Raw genomic sequence first — 14,909 nt, 5'->3', positions numbered from 1 at the left:
AGTGATGTTGCCTGGCGGTCTAATGGTTAAGGAGATTACCACATAACTACAACATGAATATTCTGGTTCTTGGACCTTTTTGAAAGTCATACCTGTCTCTCTATCTCTACCCTCAGTGCCTTTCTCTCTCTCTCTCCACACCGTCAACCTAATTCTTTAATTTTCTGATATCTCTATACTGATATATATGTTGCTGTAACAGAGCAAGACTAACATTTTCATGGTTTGAATTTAATTGTTGATATTTTTTTGTTAAATTGATAAAGCACACATAACAACCCACAAGATAGGTGTAAGGTTTCATGAGGGAATCCTTTAAAATTGTAAATCAATATATTCATTCATTTTATTGAAAAATATTTATGTGTATACTGTGTGTGCAGGAGTTACAGGACATATTGGCTGAAAGCTTCAGTCATAGTAACGATATGTGAGTCTCAAAAAGCAGAAGTGTTCAGTGAGATGTTTTTGTCACAGTGTAAATCACTGTGATACGTCCTCCTTAGCAGAGCTGTCCCATGTTTGACAGTAATAGACTGCTGAGTCTCCCTCCTCCACATTGTTGATGATCAAACGATAATCTGATGTTGACTGGTGATTAGATGTAAATTTGGGAGAGGAGAAACCAGAGCCATAGGTTGGAGCACTGTTTGTATGGTAAAAATATAATACAAACTGAGGAACTCCTCCTGGAGTCTGTTTGTACCAGCGAGCAGCACTGTTAGTAACAGTCCCCAGGTTACAGTCCATGGTGGCTGTCTCTCCTTTCCTCAGCGTCACAACAGGAGGCTTCTGTGTCACCACCGTCACACCACTCACACCTGGAAACAACAAGATGACATGGAGTCAAGAGAAACACACAGACTGATGAATCCAACATGAGGTCAGAGCTGCAGTAAGTCAGCCTCCTTACATGTTAGAGCAGTGATGAGAGTGCAGAGCGTCCCCAGCATGTTGTCAGTGTGTGCTGAGAATGGCCTTGTAACTTGGAGAGTGAGCTTACTGCTGACAGATGAGAGGGTTTGGAGGATGAGGAGACGAGGTGCTGGAGGAGCAATTTAATACGACACTGAAACTGAGAGTGACTGACAGGAGGAGGAGCTGCGGTTAAATCTACATGGTTTGTCATGTTTGTTGGTCTTTAATCCTCTTTGGAGGGAAACGGTCTTTAACTCATTCATTGTCGTCAGTGTAGGTGAACTCTTTAATTTACATTCATGCTTCATTTGAATAATTTAATTGACAACATTTCCATGAGTCAACAAGAATCTTCAGTTTCAGGATATAAGCTTTGACTCTTCACACATGAACATAATTTACACACATCAGAGTTAAACCGTCTCTGATTTGACCAAATGACAGTCATTAAAACATCAGTGTGATTCCAGGGACAGTTTCCTCTTATTTCACAGAGGCCTGACACTTGACCTCTTCATCTACATGAAGCTGTGAATCAGGAGAGGAGACCTGCAGGTGCATCCTGGGAAGGAAGAGGGGGAGGAGTAGAGAGGTGATGCTTCATTGATAGAGGATGAAAACTCAGTTTCAGTTGCTGATCATTTTATGTGATTTTTCTAACGTCTCATTAAACCTTTGACCTTTGTTGTGAAAAAGTGAGTGGTGTACATCGAATAAATGAAACGCTTGTTCTGCATTGTGAAGTATGAAAACACAGTTATTCCCCGACCTTTTGAGTGGTAGCTGTTGCTTCTGAATGCAATATTAGCGTCTTATTTAAAATTCAGTTAGAGGCTTCATCAGAGACGTGAAGCAATGACGGGTCATTCTTGAGGTAAAGGGAAGTGTACAGAACATGAAGACGTCAAGAGGGATAAGAAATATGTGTGAAAAGATACAAAGAAATGAGTCAGATGAGAACAGCTTAAATACAGACATTTTTAAAGTTACATGTGAAGATAGAGAAAGAATTTGTTGATGGATTCATTGTCAGTGAAGAAAAGAGACTCAAAAAGCAGAAGTGTTTAGTGAGGAGGTTTTTGTCACAGCATGAATCACTGTGATACAGCTTCATCAGCAGAGTTGTCCCATGTTTGACAGAAATACTGAGCAGAGTCTCCTGCCTCTGATCGCTTAATGATGAACTGGTAATCTATGTTTGATGAGGACTTAGAGTTGAATCTGTCTGAGGAGAATCCTGTTCCAAAGTAAAGTAATCTGGCCCCATGATGAAATCTCAGAATGTACTGAGGAGCTGCACCAGGAACCTGTTTAAACCAATAGACATATTGGCTATCATCTCTCTGAATGTTGCAGTTGAGAACAACCTCTTGTCCTGTAGAAACTGTGTGGACAGCAGGCGTCTGGGTCAGCACTATCACTGCATCAACATCTGTCCACACACACACACAGAAACACATGAGTGAAAGGTTTGTGTCTGAAAATATGGACTATAAAAGGAAAGAGAAGAATATCTTACATGTTAGAGCAGCGATGAGAGTGCAGAGCGTCCCCAGCATGTTGTCAGTGTGTGGTGTAAACGTCCCTTACTGTCCAGCTGAGAGGTGAGCAGGGTTGGAGTGTGAGGAGAAGAGAGACTGAAGCTTATAAAGACACTGAGGAGAGGAGAAGTGGAGGAGGAGGAGTTTCTACATTAATTACACACAACTCATTTTCATTCAGAAATAAAATATGTAGTTTTACATTTGTATCTGTGAATCATTTAATTCCAGAAATTCTCGAACTATATCATCATATTCCATTTGGTGGTAAATTTTATTAAGATTCTGATTTAATTTTTGAATAATGAAACAGGCAAGAAAATATACATTTGAGGTATTATGTTCCAATATTGTCTTGATATTGTGCACAGACAGGGTGGAGAGTGAAATGATGCTCTATAATGAACAGGGAGTTAGTGATGTTGCCTGGTGGTCTAATGGTTAAGGAGATTACCACATAACTACAACATGAATATTCTGGTTCTTGGACCTTTTTGAAAGTCATACCTGTCTCTCTATCTCTACCCTCGGTGCCTTTCTGTCTCTCTCTCCATACCGTCAACCTAATTCTTTAATTTTCTGATATCTCTATACTGATATATATGTTGAGCAAGACTTACATTTTCATGGTTTTAATTTAATTGTGTTCATTTCTTTTAAATTGATAAAGCACACATAACAACCCACAAGATAGGTGTAAGGTTTCATGAGGGAATCCTTTAAAATTGTAAATCAATGTATTCATTCATTTTATTGAAAATTATTTACTATGTGTATACTGTATGTGCAGGAGTTACAGGACATATTGGCTGAAAGCTTCAGTCATAGTAACGATATGTGAGTCTCAAAAAGCAGAAGTGTTCAGTGAGAGGTTTTTGTCACAGTGTAAATCACTGTGATACGTACTCCTTAGCAGAGTCATCCCATGTGTGACAGTAATAGACTGCTGAGTCTCCCTCCTCCACATTGTTGATGATCAAACGATAATCTGAGTTTGACTGATGATTAACTGTGATCTTTGGAGAAGAGAAACCAGAGCCATATGTTGGGGAGCTCCAGGTGTGATAAAAATTCAGAACAAACTGAGGAACTCCTCCTGGAATCTGTTTATACAAGCGAGGTCCATCTACGGCAGCGGTCCCCAAACTTTTGGGGGGGGGGGCGCCGCCGGCTTGCCGTTCGGCGAGCTCTGCTTGCTGGACGCAATGCCTGTGCCGGGGGGGGGGGCGCCGGCGGGCCGGGGGGCGGCTAGCTCTGCTTGCTTGGCCGCCATGGGCGGTCTCTCATATGCTGCCGGGGGACACGGTTAAATTCTGTGTTTTAATAATTTCAAAAAAATTTCCTCGAAAGTCCACAAATTGGGTGTCTACGGACTCGGCTCGTCACGCTGAGTAACATATGTCAGCCCCAGCCTTCTGAGTCGCTCCCTTCCGAAGGGCTGCCATGGGTCATCTCTCATATGCTGAGGTGCCACACCAGCGGTCCCCAAACTTTCAGTTGGGGCCACATCAACTTTCCTTTCTGAGATGGGGGGCCGAGGTTAGTCTATAACAGGAAATGATATGGGCCTGGGTTTGGAGGATGAGGAGAGGAGGTGCTGGAGGAGCAATTTAATACGACACTGAAACTGAGAGTGACTGACAGGAGGAGGAGCTGCGGTTAAATCTACATGGTTTGTTACTATAATGTTTGTTGGTCTCATCTTCTGTGGAGGGAAACTGTCTTTAACTGGAACTTTTAGTTTTGCACAAGTCAAAAAGAGACATCTCATTGTTGATATAATCTTAAATTCTCTGTACATGCATGAGTCACACACACTACAGTTAAATTGTCTATGACTGACCCAATCAGAATCACTGATTCCAGTAACTGACACTTGATGGAATTTACATGACGCTATTAATAACTAGAGGAGGCCTGCAGGTGCATCCTGGGAGGGAAGAGAGGGAGGAGTAGAGAGGTGATGCTTCACTGCCTCAGGATGACGGTTTGGCAGCATGAATGTGCATCTGACAAATCTGGCGTCAGAAATTATTTGATGAAATCTCGTGCAATTTCTGGTTGGCTGTTAGTCAATTTGACAATAGATGTAGCAGATATCTAAGTTTATCTAATGTAAAAGTAGAAGTTACAGGTCAGTGCCCACATGAGTGTTCAGTGAGGTGTTTTACGCTCTTAGCTGACAGAGCTATCCTATTTTTGACAGTAATAGATTACTGAGCCTCCCTCCTCCACAGTGTTGACAATCAAATGATAATCTGAGTTTTACTGTTGATTAAATGTGAATTTTGGAGAAAAGAAACCAGAGCCATATGCTGCAGCACAAACCGAGGACCTTCTCCTGGGATCTGTTCATACCAGCGAGCAAGGCTTGAAGTAAATGTCTTACCTGTGTCCATTATCATCATGATATAGGCAAAAACTCTGACTGTACAATGCAGCAATATTAAGTTTATTGCCAAGCATGTTACTTTGTTGCTTCATTATTAACGTTCGGGGGTAAAACCACTGACTTTCATTTTATCAGCTCATCATGATGGTATATGCTATACGGAGTCAGACTCGCAGATGTCCCAAATCAATTCAACTTTGAACATGGAAAAAAAAAATCATTTGGCAGATAGCTGTGTTTCTGTAAAGCATTTGCTCCAAATCTACCACCTGTTTACTGTGACTGCATGAATCTATTTTTAACTATTATATAAACAAATTTTAAAAAAAACACACAAAGTAAAGAAAAAAACATCATACAGTGTTAATTAATGTGAAAAGAAAATTGTATTATATTGCAACTGTTATATCACAACTCTGTTACACATAGAGCAGCAGGACGACAGTCGAGTTCATTTGATAAATGCTGCCACCTTGTGGCTGAAAGTGACTTTGCACAGAAAGGTGAAGATAAGTACATTTTAAGGCGATTTCTACACCATGCATCACTAAGTCAGTCTTATTCATGTGATCTTTCCCTCACATCACACTCATCAATAAAATAATAGAAACTAATCATCTTCTTCTGAAAGATATATAAACATATCGACTCTGGTTCAACACATCAGCATTTATAACAGCAGGTCTAAGGTCTCTGTGGCCCTCTCCTCCTCGCTCTGACCAGCGCTGGCCTTGTGATAATCCCCCTGTCGGGAGCCCTCATCTGTGCTCGCAGTGGAGACCTGAGACCAACACTGGGGGGAATCCTCTGTAAGGGTCGCCGAGGCAGAGCAAATCTGCCGTCCTTAAGGTCGTCCACAAAAGCCTCCAATCCGTCAAACTTCACAGTGAGAGTCCCCAGCTCGTCTTTTAGAGCGTTAAACTGCTTGTAGAGGTCTCCCAGGGCATCTGACAGAGGTTGGATCCTGGACAAATGCAGAGACATTTGGGAAAGAAGAAAAGAATAAATGGTTTCAGTATCTAAATGACCAGTCAGAAAACTTTGGCACTGCAACGCTCCACAAGCTCACATGAAACAGGAACATTGTTTGTTTGCAAAGCAAAAAGTGAGCGGAGAACCAAGTCAAATTGGCAACATGAGCATGAAAGTCACGACATTCGGTTAAGCAGAAACAGCCCCATCATCTGCAGGAAACATCAGGATAACAGACATAAATAACGGAAGTCCCTTAAAAAGAGATTTGAGTATAAAAATATAGCTTTTTCTTTTGGCCCAACTTCAACAATACTGAGCCTCCTGTCCACCTGAAATGGCCATTTGGGACTGTTCACATTAAACATGCTCATAGCTGTTGGTATCATACTCCAGAGCCCCTAATCTCCAGAGGAAAGGGTCAATGACTTCAAGCAACGTCTGCCAGAAACGCTGTATTCATCAGAACATGAGGCTGAAACGTTTCCCGTTTTCATTTGGAACAGTCTCCGCAATGAGGTCATTTACAAAGCAGAGTCAGCCTTGCATGGTCCACAGTAATCATGGCTCACATTACTGGCTCTGACAGGTCCACAGTCACGTGTGGAGCAAAGTGAGTTACATAATTTCTAATTTCATATGACTGAAAGGAACAATAAAATGTTCACTGACGTCACAGGGTTCTTGTTATTCCTGCAAATTTTCACCTCTCTCTTGCTCAACATTGAGAATTTTCTTCTTGTTGTTCTGGCTTGTTTGTGTACTGCAGCATGCAGTCAGTCCAGTCATTGTGTGTGTGTGTGTGTGTGTGTGTGTGTGTGTGTGTGTGTGTGTGTTTGTGTGTGTGAGACCCACCTGTTGTATTCAGGAAGGACAGAGGCATGGTCATTGATCAGCAGGTCTTTCACTTGGGTTAGAATAGCGAATTTCCAATTGTCCAGTACCTGAGTCAGGTTGGAACAAGTTTTGCCATTGGTGTGTTCTGCTGAAGACAGAAACTTTTACTAAGACTGAGTGGACTAGTATTCACCCTACACACAATCTTCATTTGAGTGCTTTTTAAAAGTAACATTATTGATAATCCTTTTACAGATCGCGGAGAGTTGCGACACAATCGTCCCTAACCTTTAGGATCCCAGCGCGGGGTTTCCTGTTTCCATTTCTGACCTCTACACGTCGAGATCATGCAGAGAAGGACCAGAGCAGCCTTCATCCTCATCTTCCTCACCTCAACTAAAAAACACAAATATAAGACATGTCTGCCACTGGGAAACAAGTGCAAAGGAAAGGAAAGGAAATCTTGGAAATTGGAAGGTGACATGTTTAACACAAACTTCTTACGTCAAATGATTTTACCTTATATATTTAGCTTCATATGCAAATGCTTTTTTTTTTAATTTCAGATAATAGGTAACCAAGGTTTTGCCCCTCAGATGATTGCATATAAATGATCATTTCCCAAAGTAAGACACATATGCACTTTTTAGAGAATGTATTCTACTCTCTTCTATCTTCACTTACTGGAGGTGAAACAGTGCAAAGAACCCTAATCAGCATTAACCATTGTGCCGTTGGATTTTACGATACCTTTCTGTGAAGTAGTGCCAGGGGTCTCTCTGGGTCAGAGCAGCAGAACACACTGTGGTACGATCCTTCGACAGAGACGCACTGATAAACCATGACCTGGGCAGCACTCCCTTATAACTGCCTCCCTAAACTTCTAGAGCCACCCTCCCCACCTGCTCCCTCCTACTTCAGTGATGCAGAGCTGTGATACACTCTGCAAGCATGCTGCTGCATAGCCAAACACACAACATGGTACTGAAGGCAAAGCTCCCCAAACACACACACACACACACACACACACACATGCTTTCCACTTCAGTCTCCTCTCATATGTATCTTGCAGCTTTCACATCTGCTGTACTGATAACCCCACAGAGGCTGAATAGGAGGTTCTGATAATCCCCTATCTATGTTCCATCTATCCTGCACATGTCTTTTAGCTGCTGTGAGTGTTGTAGGGCGACTGGACGCCCTATAGGCTCTAATCCAGAGGAGGTGTTTGATGTAGCAGTGTGGTTCCAGCATAGCATTCTTACTGCCTACTGTAATACAATCTGCTCGGCATCTGGGCTACAACAAACCCAGCCAGCAACCGTCAAGGCCGATCAAAACCTGAGAGCCACATTTAATGAAGCTGAACATAAAAGAATAACACAGGTTGATTGGTGTCAATCATTTCAATAGCATAGACTGAGAGACTATTTAAAGGTATTTTTAGACCGTAAAGTTGATTAGAAATTCAAACAGGGTGCGTATGATTCAGTCTTATTTTACCCAGATTGACATTAATTCCCCTTTGACGACTCTCGGTCATTTAATTGGAGATAATCTCACTGCTGTGGTGAAGCAACACATTTTCTTTAGCTTCAATGCAAAGAAAGATTTCTTCAATTTATAATCTGCACAGGCGAATGCAGCTGGACCCGTGAGAAGACGAAAAATATATGTCACTAAAGCACATTTTCCTTCTTTTTTAAATACCGGGCAAAAGCAGTGATTTTCCTTGTCAGCTCTGAAATGAAATACCTTTCATTGCAAGAAATTCCAGCGATGATCTGCTCCAGATCAGAACTCCTATAATTCCATTCGAAAGATCGTGCAGCATCCTGTGCTGATGTGTGCAGATATTTTTACTGATATATGACATGAGGCCAGCCCATCACTGCTTAAAAAGGAATCTGGCTGGGCAACCATCCCTGCCATCTGCACCAACTTAGAGCCCACGGAGACATCACAGCTTAATGCATGCTGAAAGTAGGATGAGCATGGTGGTATCTGCTCCATACATCTTCAGTGCTGACAACACTACAGGATATTTTGGATTCCACTCAAGAAGTGAGAGCTAAATGCACTTTAAAATCTCACCCTCTCAAAAGATTTAGAAACAAGGAAACAGTAAGATTTGTTTAAAAAAAAAACTGACATCCAACTTCTGAATCTGTCAGCGAGCAAATCTGCTATAATCTTATTTATATTTTCATCCCATATTCTATTTGAACAAATTATTTATTAGCTCACAATTGATATTTGAGTAAAAAAAAGTATTTTGGTGGTGGTTGTTTGTCTTTTGAGCCAAGCAGACTGGAGTTCATTGTTTGCCCAATGGGTTATTTTCCACTACATCAGTGGAAACGTGCAGCAGAGCACTGACAGAAGGTTTGTGTTTTACAGGCAGTGGAGGAAGAAGTATTCAGAACTTTTACTTTTTAGTAAAAATAGTAATACCTCATGGTGCAAATACTCTAAGTAAAAGTGATACAGTTTTATTTAGCAGGAAAATTAAATTAAAATATCAAAAGTAAAAGGAAGCTACTCATATTGCAGCAGGATGACTCTTCAATGTTATACTTTATTACTTGATTATATATATATATATATATATATATATATATATATATATATTTTATCTCAATATAGTGTAGTAGTGTAGTTTAATCTATAACAATGCATCATATTTCACACATTGGTCATATGTTTGCATGTAAAATTTAGTGGAGCAGGAGTATGAAGTAGCATAAACTGGAAACACCCTAGTAGAGTACAAGTAAATGTTGCCTTCCACCACTGGGTACTGTATGTGTTGTTGTGGACCAGTGAATACAGGTGTATATTCAATTACAGGCACACCATGCAAATTCATCTCCAATATCAAACAGGTAAAGGCCACGCCAGTGTTAAAACTATTACCGTCTCTCCACACAGACTCATCCGGGAGGTCAGTGATGGATGTGATAAATTATAATTTGTTTTTCTGTTAATACACATTAATATGGAAACAAATTCATGGCAGGACTGATGGCCAGCCTTATAAGCCTCTCGAGTCCCATCTGGAGTCCAACACCAGGCTCTGTCTGCAGCAGAAGACTGTTGACTTCCTTCCAGCTCTCTGCATCTCTGTCCAGCTACACGCAGAGGGAAAGAATGACAGCAGTGGACCCGCAGAGCCAGAGGGTGAGATAGCCAGGCCTCTGTCTTTCTGTTTTTTAACTCACTGTCACATGTGCTCTCTCACTTGCTGCTTGTTATTGACTCACTGCAGCACATTATAATGAGTTTATCAGATCAATATTGAGAGGCCAGTTAAGCTGAAATATATCAGCTCTTATGGCTAAAGACTGTTGCCAAACAGAAGGTGCACCTTGAGGATTCTCGTGTTTCGTACTGAATCACATGACTGTCGGTGCTTGTAAAGGGACACGGATGACCAAGAGGATGATGTAGTCAGTTGTTGTTGTCATCTGACTTGAAACAATTACTCTGATAAGTGTGGCAGGGTGGGAAGTAATCATTAAGAATCAGTGTAATACTTTAAATTAAAGATTGTACCACTTGTCGTCATAGTGAACTTATGATGAGTTATTGATGCAAGCTTACAAAATGAAACAAGTACATAAAGGACACCATTGTGGGGATGCTGCAAGGTGTTTTTGACAGACAGTTTCCTCGGCCTCCACTGTTTGAGCCAAACTAGATTAAACACGTCCTGGAGCAGCTGATTTACCGAACACAAACTGGGTGAACTGGGCCAAAAATGTTGATGAAATGATCACATTTATTGTTATTTATGGGTAGAACCTACAAACATACATCATTTAGGGAGAATTATTCTGATATTTATATATACATTTATTCATATCACTTACATAAGTTCATTCATAGTTATAATTGTCCACCTCCACAAAAATTAAAAACACAGCTGATTCTTCGTTCTTGTATTGAAATGTTTCATTTGCAGTTTTTATATATTGCATTAGTATTACAGTATGTCTGCCTTCACACGAGCTGAGCTGAGCTGAGCTGAGTGTATTTAGGTCCGTGACTGCCCTCTAGTGTTCACAGTGAGATATTGCAACAATGCATTTGCACCAGGATAATCATTCTTGTATCAGTGTGTACAAATAATTATTGGTGCAGTTATTACAAATAACAACTGTAGTATCAGTAGTGGTCGCAATTATATTCAAATAAAATGTTTTGATGACTGCCGCTTTCTGGTGTGAAGACCAGTTCACCTGCTAGACATACCCGCTTTATGGCAGACATAAAACTCCTGGTGAATACTTGCAAAATAAAGTAAAAAACAAAAACGAGCAATCATACATGAGCTAGCAGGAATGATTATGGAAAGATTTTGTTTGGTGTTGTGGCTCCACATGGCGAAAGAGAACACTTTGAGGGAGGGTGCTGTGCAGAGATTTTTGCTCCTGCTAAAACACAGCGATAGCCAAGCAGGAGCCTGTAAAAATGCAACATTAACAAGCCTGGATCACCGTCTCTCACTCTCATAAAAGGAAAGGCGCTGTTTATCAAGGCTGCAGCTGTGAAATGGAAGCACCAAGCAGATTTGCTCACTGTGCTCAGCGGTGTATATCACTCTAGGTTTCTGCGTATGCACTTCAGTCATTATATTATAGCATATTCATGTATTACGTGCATTGCCATACACTTGAATTCAAGCGCAGATGTAATATTTCATGCGCACATAGCTTGTCTGCTCTTTTACAGGGATTATTTCCCCTGGATGCGCACCAGAGCAGCCTGGGCTTTCTTAACTCTGTTGAGATGGTTGGTGGAAATATTACACTTCAATTGAACCTCTTATATTCCAACATGCAAAATTTATTCCATCCCGTCAGAGCAGGGCCAGCTGACCAGTCTGTCTTTCTTAGCCAAACAACTTTAACTATGTGTTCAATAAAAGTGAGAAAAAAAACTGACACAAAATAACTCACATGATAACAATTAGGTATGTATTTTTCTGACATTAGATCTGATTTATATTGATGAACTTTTTAAGCACAGTAATGCATTGCCTGTTAGCACCACAGTAATGAACGACAAGTTAAGTCCCAGGAAACCTTGGATAGTTTAGGAAAAAATGCATAGTCCTATTTACATGGAAAGTTAGGAAAAGAAAAAGTATTGATCTGTCTGGATTTGCATGTGTAATTGGTCAAAGAGAAAACAATAAAACGTTTGTCTTGATTGTAGTTCATAAATAAATTCATTCACATGTGGGTTAGTTCATGGATAGTTGTTAGCTAACATTAACTAAACTGTTATCGTTGTAACTAAACTGATAAACTGCAGACTTTATTTTTCTTCAGGCAATTTTGGCAGTTACCAAACAGCTTCAGATGCGTTACCACCAATCTGGATTGGAGTAGGGCTGACCCTGATTTGCATGAAGCCTGAGAAAACCAAGACCAAGTTTACTTCCTTGTTTGAGCCATGAAGAGGGAAAATATCTACCAACTTGCATGAAAAAAAAGGAAAAATTAATATTATTTTGCATGCTCCCTGTTGAGGCCTCAGCTGGCAGGTTGGTAACAACTGCAACTAAATGTCAGGAAACTGAGGCCCAAACACATGAGATTAGCTAAATTTGTACCTGAGTCAACAATGAGCTAAAGTCCCCAGATTCCAGTTTTTATATCATTAAGAACTGTATTACATGACTTTGTTTTTCAAAAAAAAAATTTTCAAACCTGCACATATCAAATTACAAGTTGTTTTTCAATACTTAATTTTGTTTTCGGTGCTTGTAGTCAGTAGGAAAAAAAACATACCAGTTTTTCTTTAACTATCCACTTCTTCTTTTCCATACCTGATTAAAAGATTACATAACAGTTGAAAACTTTGACATGTTTGTGGTTTATATGAGTAAACCTCACGTCAAAAGTGTCTTGTTCTACTTTGTTCGAGTCCCACTCTTTGTGTGTGTGTGTGTGTGTGTGTGTGTGTGTGTGTGTGTGTGTGTGGGTGTGAGAGAGTCTCTCATTCATGCTGTGATAACCGTCTAATCCCCTCACTGTGACTCTCACATGATGAAAAAAATCCCACTTCTCACAGGAGCCTGGGGCTGTACACTGTATGGTTACTCCACCTCAGCTCACATGCTCCTCTGTTCGTGCCGTAACAAATGTTCCCCCTGTGCTACACTTTAGCTTCGGTCACTCCAGAAAGCTAAAAGCACAGGGAGGATCGTCTCCCAGTGAGCTGACAACATGAGGAGATACTTGGGGATAAAAAGGATTCCTCTGCCGTGGTTCAGGAGGGACAATACGCAGAGTGAGTCCACTCCACTCATACCAAAGGTAAGGGGTCACTTTTGAACTTCTGTTTTGTTGTACTTTTTGAATATGGTGTACCTCTTAGCTCTATAAAACTATGGTATTTAGTTGCATTCCTGTGTGTCCAAAGGCAGGCTCTGCAAAAGAGGAAGGTGAGGAGCTTGGCCATGTCACCACTGAATTTCACCAAACAGGGACAAACAATGGACAGGACCTCAACACCCCTGTATTCACAAGGATCCAACCCCATTACAGTTATTCTTTGATGGACTATTTCCTAAAATATTTCCTGTTCCTATGCAATCTGGTGTTCACAGTTCTGGGCCTGGTGGTCCTTGGTCTGGGGATGTGGGGCCTCATCACCAAAGAGTCATTTGCTCAGGAGAAGATCAGCAGCATCGGCACTGACCCCATGCTGATACTTGTGACTCTGGGCTTGCTCTTGACTATGCTCTGCCTGTCAGGCTGCGTGGGCGCCGTAAGAGAGAACTGCTGCTTACTGAAGCTGTTCTCCGCCGCGGTGCTGATGCTCATCACGGCCCAGGTGCTGGCCGCCATTATGGCCTACAGTCTGCAAGACCAGATTGGAGGCTACCTGCGCTCAGGGATGTTAGCTGCCATGGTGCATTACCAGGATGATCTGGATCTGAGGTTCATTACGGACGAGATTCAGTCAAATCTGCAGTGCTGTGGGGCAGACAACTACCGTGACTGGGAGGTCAACATGTGAGTAGAGTGTGACCAACTTGGATGTGTTTCTATAAAAGACTTATTAGTCATCATAAAGAAATGTCTTCAGCAAATTTGCTGCTCAGTGTTTTATTTTTTTTCCCTCTTTCCTCAGATATTATAACTGCTCAGCTCCAGGAGTGCTGGCCTGTGGTGTCCCTGCGACATGCTGTGTGGACCCTTTGGAGAACGGCACGGTGTGGAACTCTCAGTGTGGTGTAGGAGCCCAGCAGCTCGACGAGTTTACCGCTCAGAGTGTGATATTCCTGGGTGGCTGTCTGGGGGGAATCTCTCGCTGGATTGAGCAGCACGAGGGCCTGATAGGGACAGTTGGCATCGTTGCAGTGGGGGTCCAGATTCTGACTCTGTTTATCACTACACGACTGCTGGAAAGCATCCAGTGGCATAAAGTTTATATATGACATGGGGAGATGAATACAAGTAATGAGTGATGAATGCTTTTTCGATTCTGTTTGTCACACAATCAAATTCAGATCACTGTGCCTGTTTTGCGAAAGGAAGAGAAAAACAATTAGTAATTTCCAACTTAAAATGTCAAGGTGGCAGAACAACGACCATGAATCAACATGCAAAAATCCGTGTTTTGATTCAAAGGCGGAGACATTTAATGTTTCAAAACACAAGATCGAGGCCTTGTCTAACTCTAAATCTACAGTATGAGCTGTAAAAAACTTTCAATTCTCCTGGACAACATGTTACATATCTTTTTACCGTGATGAATAAGAACTCATAATCAGACACAATTTCCAAAATTACTGATTTGAAAATAATAGGTAGCAGCTTGACAGCAGATTTTGTTACCTGTCCCCCTGTTTCCAATCTTTATGCTATAAACTAAGCTATGCTAACCGGCTGCTGGTTTCAGCTTTCTATTTATTGTACAGATATGTGAGCAGAATAAATGTTTTTAACAATGTAACGCTCTGCAAAAACGTGAATAAGTGTATTTCACAAAACTATCATTTGAACTATTGGCAAAATGCAAAGAAACATTGTCACTTTGTGGGAATAAGCAATAGTTTAATTGACCCAATGCGCTGTTCTGATTCTTTTGTGGTTCACACATGCTACTCTTCTTTTAAAAAAGGGACAAATTAAAACATTATAATGGAAATTATGTAATGTTTCAAACATAGTAGCATGGTTTGATATGGCACTATTCAAAGAGGAAAAGAAAGAAGAAGAGGAAAATAGTTT

The 14,909-nt window shown here is 41.0% G+C and overlaps 1 protein-coding gene and 1 pseudogene across 1 annotated transcript; one reads left to right on the top strand and one right to left on the bottom strand.

Annotated features, from left to right (window-relative positions):
- The window catches only part of LOC111227281, a 9,407-nt pseudogene extending 8,365 nt beyond the window's left edge, over positions 1–1,042 (bottom strand).
- An 8,951-nt stretch (positions 1,043–9,993) lies between these two features.
- On the top strand, positions 9,994–14,113 carry tspan10 (tetraspanin 10). The gene is made up of 3 exons (XM_022752712.1): positions 9,994–10,018; positions 13,238–13,688; positions 13,807–14,113. The coding sequence occupies exons 1-3, from the start codon at positions 9,994–9,996 to the stop codon at positions 14,111–14,113; spliced, it is 783 nt and encodes a 260-aa protein (XP_022608433.1).
- The last annotated feature ends 796 nt before the right edge of the window (positions 14,114–14,909 follow it).

Source organism: Seriola dumerili, unplaced genomic scaffold (assembly GCF_002260705.1).
Source record: "Seriola dumerili isolate Sdu_G_001 unplaced genomic scaffold, Sdu_1.0 BDQW01000169.1, whole genome shotgun sequence".
NCBI classification, from domain to species: Eukaryota; Metazoa; Chordata; class Actinopteri; order Carangiformes; family Carangidae; genus Seriola; species Seriola dumerili.
This window is presented reverse-complemented; position numbering and strand designations above follow the sequence as displayed.

Coding starts and splice junctions, on each gene's coding strand:
- tspan10 (XM_022752712.1), top strand. CDS start 9,994: ATGGCTAAAGACTGTTGCCAAACAG. Junction 10,019..13,237: donor TAAAGACTGTTGCCAAACAG/AAGGTGCACCTT, acceptor TGATGGACTATT/TCCTAAAATATTTCCTGTTC. Junction 13,689..13,806: donor CGTGACTGGGAGGTCAACAT/GTGAGTAGAGTG, acceptor CTCTTTCCTCAG/ATATTATAACTGCTCAGCTC.